At 37.0% G+C, this 13,478-nt stretch overlaps 1 protein-coding gene across 1 annotated transcript in view; it reads right to left on the bottom strand.

The window, feature by feature from the left end:
• Window positions 1-11,803, bottom strand: part of THSD7B (thrombospondin type 1 domain containing 7B) — an 824,502-nt gene extending 812,699 nt beyond the window's left edge. Inside the window, exon 1 of the mRNA XM_090267231.1 lies at window positions 11,665-11,803. Coding sequence (XP_090123357.1) covers window positions 11,665-11,803 — 139 coding nt within the window. The remainder of the gene's footprint in view (window positions 1-11,664) is intronic.
• Between the last annotated feature and the right edge of the window lie 1,675 nt (window positions 11,804-13,478).

Below are 13,478 nucleotides of genomic sequence, written 5' to 3'. Positions count from 1 at the left end.
ATTATAGAGAGTAGTGAACATTAGTTGGTGTTAAACATACAGCTTTTAAATTATTTTTTTGAATGAGTCTCAGATATTATTTGTGGCACTAATGTTTGTAACACAGATGTCATCAGTAGCTGTAAGATTTGATGACCTTTGTTAAAATATCAAAATAATTGCATGAATTGAGTTAATCCATAATCAACATACACAAAGGTAGGCTTATTTTGTTTTATTGGGTTCCAACCAAAATTGCGCTATACAGTACCTAAGGTCATGATCGTGAAGACGCTTTCAAGGTAAGCTTTTCAAGTTGCTTTATGACTTCACAATACTCTCTTTTAGTCTTTAATTTTTATTTCAATCCTACTTTGATAGGCCTGACTGGTCTTCATCTTTGACTTTTGCATTTCTTACATTTTCCTTAGTTAAGAATAATTCAAATATAAGTTACAGATCAAAATTCTGCTATAGAAGAAAAAGTTGACAGGAGATACTTCCAGAGAGTCATAAAGAAATTTCTTCACTGATGTCCTGATGGCCAGGGAGAAATCATTTCCATATTAATTACCAATCCAATACCTCAGTCCAACCCCAATCACACAGAGCCAATAAACATTTGAATTAGACTGTTTAAAAATTAAACCCAGGCAAAGTTTGGTTGCTGCTTAATTTGATTATAGACAGATTTAGAAGCACATACTCAAAGAGAATAACTGAGTCAATCACCACAAAATTAACATATTTCAACATCCTTTCCATTCCAGAATCAATAGCCTGTAGTAGAAGTAATAGAAAAGTAAGTAAGCAAGAAGACTTCCATTAACTTGGAGACATGACACAAACGCACATTTTTACTTCATCTGAAGTTCCTAATACCCCACTGAAATGACAATAAAGGCATCAAAAGATTTACCTCAGTCAGGGTCAAGAACAGAGAGCTAGAGGCAGAGAACAGAGAGCAATGTCCGGAACACAGGGAGCAAATAGTGGAGCAGTAAGCAACCTGACAATAAAAAGGAAGCTGAAGGTTAGGTGCCTACAGAAGGGGCTGATAACAAGGACAGATAGAGCCAATTTATACTTGTACAACTCAGAAAGCTTGGGACCTTGCAACACTAGGAAGGAGTAAGACTGGTAGCTTGATGTGGAATAATTAAAGGTCTATAAATAGAATTAATTAACCCCTCAGATCCCTTCCTCTGTCTTTTCCTCAATCTCTGCAGGAAAACAGACAGCAAAATCCTACTCCTCAGAGGACATTCTTGAGCAGAGCAAACAAACTGGAAGGGTTGAAAAATGAAGGATAAAAATTTTTAGAAATTAGAAAAGTATAAACAAAATTTAAAAACGGGAAACCATCGAAAAGTTGAGGATCAGTTAGAAAGGTGAAACATCTGTCTATGGAGTTTCAGAAGAAAGAGATGACAGTGGGGAAGGGGGATAACAGAAAAAAAACATCAGTCTCAGAACTGTAGAACATGGGCACAGGGATTGAAATACCCTCCTAATGACCAGCACAATAAAGGAGAAAGGACTCAACCCCAAGTATATAATCATAAAATATCAGAACTTCAGGAATAAAAAGGTAAGTCCAGCGTCGAAAACAAACTGGTAGTGTACAGAGTTGATATCAGAATAACATAAAACTTCTTAGTAACAACACTGGAGGCTGGAACACAGAATGTCCTTCAAAATTCTGATGGAAACATGCTTTTTGACCTTGAACTCCACATGCAAGCTATCAGTCAAATATATGACAAGCACGGAGACCCTTTCAGATGTGAAAAATTACTTCCAACAGACCCTATTTTTGCAGTTCTGTAAGATAAGTTTAGCAGTATCGGAAATAAAGCAATGGGGTTCGTGATGAGAAAATGGAGGTAAGCTCCAGAGGCGACAACTGCAGCGGGCTGGGCTGAGCCAGGAGGACAAGGGCTCTCTGAAAAGAGCTCCCAAAGAGCACAACGGTGCAGTTCGGAATCATGCATGAGTATTTCAAAAAAAATTAAAAATGGGTGTGTAGGCTCAAAGAAAGAGATCAAAGAAAAGATGAGACATTTTTTTAAAATATGTCTTTTGTAAAGCAAAAAGCCGGAAAGGAAGGATGCAGAAGCATAGTGACCTGTTTGGCTCAGCAGAGAAAAACAGCTACACAGATATAATAATACAGGCACTGTCACTGATTTAAATATTTTGATATAACTATTTTTAAAGACAAGCACTAAAAAGGGAAAGTAGGTATGGAGATGAGAGATAAATCCTCAACTAAAGTAACATAAAATCAGTAGAAAATATCCAATACTTACAAATTAATAAATATCAATAGTGGGTATAGTACTTAGAACTATGAAGATGACCATAGAAATAAACAGCAAAGAGAGCTGAGACTGGCTGCCACTGTGGAAACAAACTAGGAGATGACATGCAAGTAAATCTTGTCATAACAACTGGAGTAAGAGATGAATTTTTACTTTTGTGTACCTATTGCTTTTTATTAAAATATTGTTCAACATCTTTCCCAGAGATGATCAGAAATGGTACTAGAACCAAGCAGTAAGGAAATACAAATGACTTATTTTCATGCTTACTGATTTACAAATTTGACTTTGGTTTCTATTCTTGTATATTATCTCCTGAATATTTATTTCAAGTTCTAGATTAATGGAGATCACACTTTGTTTTTCTTCAGCCTTATTTATCACTTTCACTTCTTAACCATTCTAAAAACACATACATGCATACACATAAAACACATACATACACACACACACACACACACACACACACACACACACACACACACACACATACCACAAAACAAAAAACAAAAAAAACAGCTTCTCATTAATGCACTGGGAATATTTTATGCTTTAGGAACTTGGAATTTAGCAATAAAGAAAATTGGCAAAGATCCCTGTCCTTAGGGAGCCTATATTATAGTACTATTTAGGGAAAAAAGAAGAGTAATTTATTTTATATTATTTAGGTAATACAGACATCTTCTGACTTATCAGAGGCATGATAAAATTAGTACTTCTGGTCTCTAAGAAAAAAAAATTATAATTTTTGGCCATGAATCCCATGCCACATGTAACTGTGGCTTTTGATATCACAGAAATAACACCACTGAAAGTTCATTATACATATGCCTCTAAGATAAATTAATATCCATAGAGATAATTAAAATAATTTTAATTTAATCAAATTCCCAGAAGAAATATTTTAGGGACTCCTAGCACATATTCAAAAATTAGTTCTCTACTAAGAACATTTTATTTTATCCAAGATTCCTAAACTTAAAATATACATATACTTTATAAATTGTTTCTCAAAGTAGTTTCAACAATGAAAAAGCATTAGTATGTAAGCTATAATTAAATATTAACTTATGTAAGCTCCTTTTTTTTAATTTATGTCATTCTCATAGTCTCTTTTTCCTTTCAAGAAAAATAATTCCAACTTATCCACTTAGTTCTTAGAACACATGTCATTATACTGAGCCTCTTTATTCACTGTGAGGGTGCTACTGAAATTAAAACTTTCTAAAAGTCTGTCATATAGAAAGTTTTGGAACTAAAAACTAAGTGCAAGTATTTGTGGCCATTTTTTAATAAAGTTTATATAGCTATCAAACTGATCTTTCTTTTTTGTGTGTGTCTAAGGAAGAAAAGTATGCAAAAATCTACCACATCAAAGCAAGAATATTTTAAACATCAAATTATTATATAATAATGGTAAATAATAGCTAACATCTATTGAGTAGTCACTAGACACCAGGTATTTCAATATGTTATTTTGCTTAATTTTCAGAACAGTCCTGTGACGTATTTATTATCCTCAGTTTCGGATGGGTAAATAGAGCTCAGAGAGGTTAAATAACTGTCTTCTCTTTCGATATTGCATTTGAATGTGGGTCTGCTTGTGTACAAGGCTCCAGATCTCTCTAGTATGCTAGAGTGATCTCGTAGGATGACTCAATATTAAAAAAAAAAAAAAAAAAAAAAAAACCTCTCACAAACCCTGGCCAGGAAGCTCCATTGGTTAGAGCATCATCTTGATACACCAAGCATCAACGTTGTGGGTTCAAATCCGAGTCCAGGCGCATTCAAAAACAACCGATGAATGCATAACAAGTGAAACAACAAATTGCTGTTTCTCTCTCTCTTTCTCTCTCCCTTCCTCCCTCTCTAAATCAATAAATAAAAATGTTAAGAAAAAAGAATCTCTCATAAAGACAAATATGTATTTATTTTTCCTTTCAGACCTTATTTACAGTAAAATTTGTTTTCCAGTCTTTTTTATAAATTCACTTGCAAATGTAATTTGGAGCGATGAAAATGTTCTGGAAAATATTAAGTGTCACTGTATTGTATACTTTAAAATGGTTAAAATGGTAACATTTATATTATGTGTATTTTACCACAATAATTTTTTAAATGTCATTTGCCCCAAAGGATGTACACTGAAAACTTATCCTCTATATATACAGAATCTTAAATTTCAAGGCTACCACTTCACTTCTAAGGCCACACAGTTAAATTCTACCTCTTTACTAGTGACTTCCAGATTTACATCTCTAGCGGAGAACTCTCTCCTGAATTCCGACCCACATATCCAACTATCTGGTCAACGTCTCCATTTGAATTTCTAACAGGCTCAAAACTTTAACACATCCAATACCAACTTCCTAATACCCTCCACACCAGCTTCTTCACAATCAGTCCATATTAAATTATGACAAATTGACTCTTCTAGTGGCTCAGGGCAAAGCCTCAGTATCACCCCTGTATATATTTATCCCCCCAGTACAAACATCAGTAAATCCTGATGGCTTTGTCTTAAATCAGAGTGTCTCCATTTGACACTCCTGACATTTTGGAACCTGGTAATTCTTTGTTGTGGGGTACTGTCTGTGCATATGATGTTTAGCAGCATCCCTGGCTTCTACTTACATATTTCAGAATTGCACTCCAGTTGTGACATATCAGAAATATCTCCAAATATTGCCAAATGTCCCCCACAGGGAAAAATCATCCCTGGTTGAAAACTACGGGCTTAAATATACCCAAAATTCAACCCCTTTTCACCACCTACACTGCCATGACTTTGGTTCAAGCTAAAACCTCTCTTATTTATCTGTGGTAAGTTCCTACTTGGTCTCCCCTTCCACCATTTTCAACTGACTGTCCACAATGATTCTATTAAAATTTTATTAAAAGTCAGATAATGTCACCACTCCTTCAAAACTCTCCAGTACCTTTCTATCTCACCAAGAGTAAAAGCCAAAACTGTATTTTGACCTGTGAGGACATGCCTGATTTGGGGGCCCCCTCTTCTCTTACTGAATGTACAGTCACAATCCTTGTGTTAACTCTGTTCCACATGTGAGTCCCCTCTTGAGTCCTCAAACATGTCACACGTCTCTTGCCTCAGGGCTGTCTGCCTTTGGTTCCCTCCATCTGGAATATTCTTCCTCCTGATATCCTCATAACTGGCTCCCTCACTACCTTCAAGTCTCTACTCAAATTCACTTTTTCTATGAGGCACCCTATAGCCTACCTACTTAAAATTTCCATCTCTCGTCTATCACTGTGTATTCCTCTTCCTGGCCTTATCTTTCTTTCTAAGCACTTAATACCATCTAATATGCCCTCTACTTAACTTCTTTTTTTTAAGTATATTTTATTGATTATGTTATTACAGAAGTTCCAATTTTTTCCCCTTTGCTCCCCTGTGCCCAGTAACCCCCTTCCTTCCAGCAATCCCACCCCCCTTAGTTCATATCCATGGGTTGCACATGTAAGTTCTTTGGCTTCACCCTTTCCTATATTATTCTCAACACCCCCCCCTGTCTATTTCGTACCAACAAATTATGCTTCTTAGTCCCTACACCATATCCCCATTTCTCCCCCTCCCCCCTCCCAGCTGATAACCCTACAAATGATCCCCATACCTAGGATTCTGTTTCTATTCTGGTTTGCTTAGTTGGATTTTGCTTTCATTTTTTAGATTCAATTGTTGATAGTTGTGGATTTATTGTCATTTTAGTGTTCATAGTTTTGATCTTCTTTTTCTGAAGTAAGTCCCTTTGACATTTCATATAATAATGGCTTGATGAACTCCTTTAGCTTCACCTCGTCTGGGAAGCACTTCATCTGCCCTTTCATTCCAAATGACAGCTTTGCTGGATAGAGTAAACCCGGTTGCAGGTTGTCTTTCATCACATTGAATACTGCTTACCAGTCCCTTCCTGCCTGCAAAGTGTCCTCTGAGAAATCAGCTGATAGTCCTATAGGCACCCCACTGTTGGCAACTCTCCACTTCTCTCTTGCTGCCCCCAGGACTCTCTCTTTATCTTTCACCTTTGGCATCTCAGTCATGATGCATCCTGGTGTGGTCCCCTCTGGGACCAGCTTGCCCACCACCCTCTGTGCTTCCCGGACCTCTATGTCCATCTCCTTCACAAAATTTAGGAAGTTTTTCTCATTTTTTTCAATTCTTGCTTTCTCATTCTGCACTGCTTGACTGGTTTTTTCTTCCTTATGTTCCAAATCATTGATTTGAATCCTCGTTTCCTTCCCTTCACTACTGGTTTTGTGTGGATTTTCCTTCGTTTCACTTAGCGTATCCTTCACTTCTTCTCTTATGCGTTTGCCATACTCAAGCATATCTGTCAAGCCTGTGAGCATCTTCATCACCAGTGTTTTGAATTCTGTGTCTGTTAGGTTGTCTATCTCCTCATCTCCTCATCTGTGAGGTTGGCTATCTCCTCATCACTTAGTTCTCCCACTGGAAGCTTGATCTGTTTCCCATTTTGGGCCATACTTCTCTGTCTCCTCATTCTGAAAGGCTCCTTTGTTTGTTTGCCTCCACGTCCCAGGTAGAATTGTCACTCCTGTTATGTTGTAAGGGGCAGAGCCTTAGGGATTCATCAGTACAGTGCGACCTGTTTCACCATGTTGTGACACTGTATCATGGGGGAGCGGTCCGAGGTGGAACAATGCCACCAGCCCAGCACTCGCACTTGCCCCTTCTCCAGGCACCTCTTCCACCTCCGCACTGGACTGATGCCCCTCTAGCTGCTGCCCTGGCCATCGTTCCTAGAGTGGATGGGTCTGTGGATGCTCTAGGACCATGGGGTCCCTTAAAACAAGCAGACTCTGCTGATACCAGCAGTTTTTGTCTCCACCCCAACCCCCACTGGTCTGCAGAGTCAGAAGCAATGAGGCTTGATTTTCCCCCATGCTGGGACTGTGAGCAGCGAGGTCTGGTGAGGAGCTGGGAATGCTTCCCAGGTGTCCCTCCTGAGTTTTTAAAACCTGAAACTGCGTTTTCTGCCAGACTGTCGCCACTGCTTCCACTACTGCTGCCGCCATCACGCTGTGTCCTCTCTGCCCCTCCTGCCTGTCTGGATGAGTATTTCTTCTTTTTATGTTTGTTTGCTGGACTTCCATGTAGCTTGATTTTCTGGAACTTCTGGTTGTTTCTAGTTTTGAGGTAGTTGTATTCCTTCTTAGTTGTGGAGGGAGAGGCCTCCATCTTGGCCAGAAGTCTCTACTTAACTTCTTGATTGTGTTTATTACCTTTTTTATGAGGAATCAGGATGTATATTTTATTTTCAGTTTATCTCACATGCTTGTAACAGTATTTGGCACATTGTAAGGATTGCAATACATTGCAAGTGTTAGTGAAATGAACAAACCTTTTAGAACCGAAACTGAGAAATATTTTGACAGACCATTAGTTACTGTGACTTCAGAAACTGTGACCTGTTCATCTCTACAAAGTATGTAGACATGAATATTTATATTTACTCAAAACAACAAACCTCACTCCTTATCTGATATTCTTGATGACATGATCGTTCTTTCTTGTCCTATAAGACAGATTGCCTGACACTAAATACAGATCAGAGGATCTTATCACAGTGATGATAGGCATTCAACAACCTTTCCAAATCAAGGACTCTACAGCCTATGACTCTCAAATCTCTCCCTGAGAACTAAAGTCCTTAACAACATATATATCATTCTCGTACTATTCATCAACTCATTGTCAATCTAAATCCAGGACTCACTTAGAAATGCCTCTAATTTGGATGAGGTTGATTAACATATAAGCTATGGACTCGGGGAAAAACAACAGACACCAGCAAAGAACTTAAGTAGTTGACACTACAATCTAAACCAGGGAAAGGTTTCTAGGTTTCTAAAATAAAGTATATTTAACTCGGTCTCCATGGACATCTGTTCAATTCCATTATATTGGACCTGAATTCCTGGGTTTGATAACATATTCCAAAATATTCAGCAAATTCCAACTGCAGTACAGTTACTTTTTAAAAATACAAATGAAATATAATGAAGTAATCCATAAGAAGATCCTAAGATGTTGGGGTTACCTTTGAAGATGATGACCCAAAATTGTTCTAGGACATATGACTCCACAAACTGATTTATTGCTTATGTTTAAAATAATGTTGCATTTATGTCAATATTATTTAAAATACAAAAACACTAAAAAACACTAAAATTGCCAGCAATAGGGGAAAAAAGATAAGCAATAGAGTGCTGGTTAAATAAATTGAATAAAAATACAAAAAAATAATATCAATCATTAAAAGATGAAATTGATCCACATGAGCTAATAAGTAATGTTCATCAAGACATTATTTATGATAAAAAGCAAACTATAAAAAAAGGATGCAGAGCATGACTTTGTATGAAGCAAAGTGTGTGTATGTATGCACATATATGTAGGAAAAATTTGGTATTTCTATATCCACATTCCCCACCATTCTCCACCATGCTCCCTGCCCAGAAGGCTGTCTATATGGACACATCAATGGGCTCCCTTGTCTTGTGGCTTCTGAATTGATGAAGCCAATGGGAACCCTGGCAGGAGATGTTGAGTACAAGGGTTGTTCATCCCCCTGGCCCCCATCCTACTTTTACTACAAGTTGGCTATGTCCCTCTAAAGGTCACAGCAATTTTCCAGCAACCTCTCCTTAAAGTTTTCTTCCAAAATTCTAGAAATTACTTTCTTTGTCTCTGTAGACCCAGAAACCATAAAGATTAATGCCAGCCCATGGGCACGCCACAATTCCATATAGCTGTCCTTAAAACCTGCTCACCATTTCCCACTATTGTAAATAATTCTATTAATCTTATTAAACTCTTCTCAATTACCTACTTTGCATGTGCCCATTATTTTTTAGAAAAACCCCAATTAATGATAATAGTAATATTCGTGTGTGTACTTTGTGTGATTTATATACACAAATAGGTGTGAACTCCTGTTTTTATTTTCTAAGGCACAGTAAGAAGGGAACACCAGGGAAAGTGAGAGTGATGATATCAATGTTCATTTTGAACAATGCAATGTGTCTGATGGGAAGGATTTGCACTCTGAAATTTAAGTTTGACAGTTATCAAAGTATTCATCCACTATAAAGTATGAGATTAGGTTTGTAACACTTTGGCCCATTGACCTAGTTTTAGAAAAGCAGATTTACTTTCAAAATTTTGCTCAAAATAAGCCCATTTCCCTAAAACATCTCCGCTGTCGACCGATGGTAGTTGGCACCAATTCAATGCCAATAGGAATCCCCAGTTTAGGATGCAGTGAAGTAGGAAACTTTATTAAATGCAAAACAGCTCAGCTATGGTACAGAATGGCTGCAGAATAGCTCTAGCACCAGGTGGCTCTTGAGCCAGGCCCGTCTCTGGCTAGGCAGCTCTGCTGTTTCTTGATGGTTTGGTCTACTCTTCTGGGCTCCATGCTGGTCTGCTCCACTCTGTGGTGGTCCGCTTTGCTCTGCTCTGATGAGACATCTTTGGCATTCCAGCTCAGTCAGAGAAATACAGTCTCTATTCTCTGGTGTAGGGAAAGTACACTAAGTAAAAGGAAAGCAGGCTGATATGGACAGGAGTCCTCAACCCCATTCCATGATTGGTCCATCCTCATGCAAATTGAGGACTCCAAATCCTCGTCGTTTTATTAATCCAAAAGGCACTGTCCTGATTGGTCAGAATATAGTCAACTCTGATTGGCCAGAGCTGCACAGTACCAGCTGAATGAGGAAAACTTCAGTCCTAGTCATTGAAATAGGATGCCAGGAACTCCTTTATAAGGTCTTGCTCACATGGCAGAAACACTTCAGGCAGACAGTTCAATGCAAGGTAGGCGGTTCAGTACCGAATCATGTGGTTAAGTTCAGCAGCAGTCAGTTCAGTGTCAGCTCCTCTGTGAAGTGCAGTTTGCATGAGAGGGCCCTCTGCAGAAATGGCTACTAGGCTGTTTTATAAAATTTGAGCTGAGCTAGCATCCAGAAGCCCTTCTCAGTAGCTGTCTTTTTTTCTCACGGTTCATACCTTTCTGTTTCAGATTTGCTACTTTCCATTTTAATTGCACTTTCTTGAGAACTTTAGACAAGAGTACAGTCATATAAATGTGCTTATTTAAGTTTAATAAAATATTTAGTCTTTTGTGATTAAAATAAAATAGCCCGATTTATAGAAATGCAATATTGACTTTTAGAACTATTTCCAAAGCTTCCTAAGGCTACCATGGTAAAAAAAATGCAAATTACTAATGTGATATTAGAGCCCACAATTAAATTAACTTATAGTGGCTTTAATGCAATTAAATTTCCTCCAGACTGTATCTTTAATGGTGCTGGGTATTTTATTTAATATACTTTAAAGCATAATTTACTTTCATTTTTGCAAAGTCATTTAAATATTTTAAAGATCTTTTATACATATTTTCATGGTGACACAATACATTTGCAGTCTATTTAATTTACAGATGATGAGACTAAAATGAAAACTGTTTGAAGACCATACATCTTCTATAAGATCACATTTTCCCTTTCCAAGATATTAAGTATATAAGTTATCTGTATTTGCAAGAATGGACTCTTGAAACAGTAATAAATTTTTTAAATGACCTAATTGTGAAACTTTGAGAAAATTAAAATCTAGAACAAAGAAAAACATCAGTGATACAAAGAGCCAAGATATCTGGGCTTCATAATTTGAGTTAATAAATTATTAGCCTTTGAAATTAAGTTCAATATATCTTTTCTACAGTCAAATTAAGGAAGTATTTAGAGAAGGACATAAGTTATAAGAAAGCCTCCAAAACTCAATTCGACTTATTAATATAATTATATACAAAACACATTAAGGTTACTTTATAGTCACAACTAATGAGCCAAGTTGTTAGAATAATTCTTCATGCTCTCAAACCTAGATATACAAGTTTACTAGAAGTATTCAATAATAAATAGCTAACTAGTTTGTAGCCTAGAATAAAGAGACATATGGAACTGGTCCATAGCATTCTTAGCGGAGGATATCAGCTAAATTCAGATGTCATTTTTGCTATAAGTGTGCTGCACAGTGGTAATATAGCTGACAAAGGAGAAACAGATGTAACTATGGAAATTATATATTTAATTGACGACAACAAAAAATTCAGAAGGATAACAAGCATCATGATGGAGGTGACAATTATGCAGGAATAAAATTCAAATGTACGTTTTATTACAATAAAGAAGAATCTATTTTCCTCTCTAGATATTTCCCACTACTCCACAAATAAGAACAAAGATGGAAAGAATATTCTTCACATTAATGAAAATGGGACAAAAGGAACAGCCAGGACATTCCTACCTGGTTTCCAGATGAACTGATTATCCTTTTTGCCTTCCAAATGAGCTGTATAGGACAGCAAGAGAGAAAGGAATACAAATAGTTTCCTCATCTTTCTCCATACCCAGCAAATGACAGCCAAATTGCCCTTTGGAAACATTCTTCAGACTTTCAGCCTCTTGACTTGCCTATTCCTAAAAGAAAAAAGAAAATCAGATAAGTTTCTTCTGTACAGAAATTATAAAAAGTTACTTTGACTGCTAGAAATTTTATCATAATGGCATTATAAATTTTCCATTATCATAAAGAGAGTACATATAATACAATAGCCATGCTTTTGATCCATACCCAATGAAGGCATTATCAGTTCTAGAAACTCCACAATCCCTCATTCAGTTTACTTTGATTTTTAAAAGGAGGGTTGGCAGGTACCTGGTATATTCCAGCCAAACTCCTTGAGGAGCTCATGATTTGGGAAGAAAGATGCACATACACAACAAAGTCTAAAATACGGTAAAGACTGCTCTAACAGTAGTATTAAGAAAGTGAGACGGAAAGCTTGAGAAGGAGGCAATGAATTCTTCTGTAGTCAGAAAAAAGAGAGGGGAATCCTCACACAAAATATTTGAGAAGAGACTTAGGGAAATATAAGGGCTTAAAGGTGCCAGAAAGGGCATTTCTTGTCAACAGAACAAGGTGCTGAAATGCATTTTGTGTTTGGGGACTGATGGCTGCTGTGAAAGACACAAAAGGTGAGGGAGGAATAGATGGAGAGGAGACTTAGAACATAAGCTGTGGAGCAAATTATAAAGAGCCTTGAATGTTATGTGAGGGATATGGCTTCATTCTGTAAATAGCAACAAGAATTATGGGAGAGAAAATGACTTTTAAGTAGCTGAAATCAGTGTGTGCAGTGATAATTATTGGAGGATGATGCCAGTGAACTTGAGGCCAGTTATGGAGCTAGTGAACTAGTATAGGCAAGTATTGATGAATCAGGAGAAATTTGAAAGGTAGTGCTGAGGCTGGATTAAATGGATTTGCATGGGCTATGAGAGAGGGAAAATAAAAAATGATAGCAAGACTGCAAACTTAGATGACTGGACCCATGGGACCCCTTTACCAAAGATGAGGAACAGGAAGGGGGGCAAGTTTGAAAAGTAAGACACATATAATTCCCTTTAGAAAATACTAAGTCTGATGTGCTTACAACATATCCAAGTAGAGTTTTCCAAATGATAATAAGAAAATTCTACCTGGAGTTAGAACTAAAATAACTTCCCACAATACATGTATTAGAAAAAAATACATCAAGAGACATAGGTAAAAAAGAATAAAATGACTGAACCATAAAACAATATCAGGGGTAGAATTTATTACCCTTATTTAGCCATAGACATGCTAAAAGTGAGGAGCAAATTTGACTGTGAGCTTTCTAGTGACCAAAAAAAAAAAGGGGGGAGCTACTATAATAGCTGTAATGTATGTAGGAATAAATTATATATTCGTTTTTTTTACTATTGTTTTAGTAGAATCCATGACCTGCTCAAAAGTGCCTATGGAGTATACCCCAAGAGTCCTCATAAATACAAATGATGTTCACTAAGAAAACACAAAGAGAAATCTGTATACAGTGGAGTCTCAGGGCACTCCTAGAACACTCCAAAGGTGCAGTGGCAAAGTACAAATCAGTAAAAATGATTCTACAAGGAGTCAAGCAATGAAGTTCAAGTATACAGCTCTCCGATGGCCTGCCTTGATACAGAGATGAAGGGAATACTTGGACAAGAAACCAAAAGCTTTTCTTCAAACTTCTGTATTGCACACCAATATCA

Source organism: Furipterus horrens, unplaced genomic scaffold, assembly GCF_987537825.1.
Source record: "Furipterus horrens unplaced genomic scaffold, mFurHor1.1.pri manual_scaffold_1, whole genome shotgun sequence".
NCBI classification, from domain to species: Eukaryota; Metazoa; Chordata; class Mammalia; order Chiroptera; family Furipteridae; genus Furipterus; species Furipterus horrens.
Note: the sequence above shows the minus strand (reverse complement) of the source record. Positions and strands in the feature narration are given on the sequence as shown.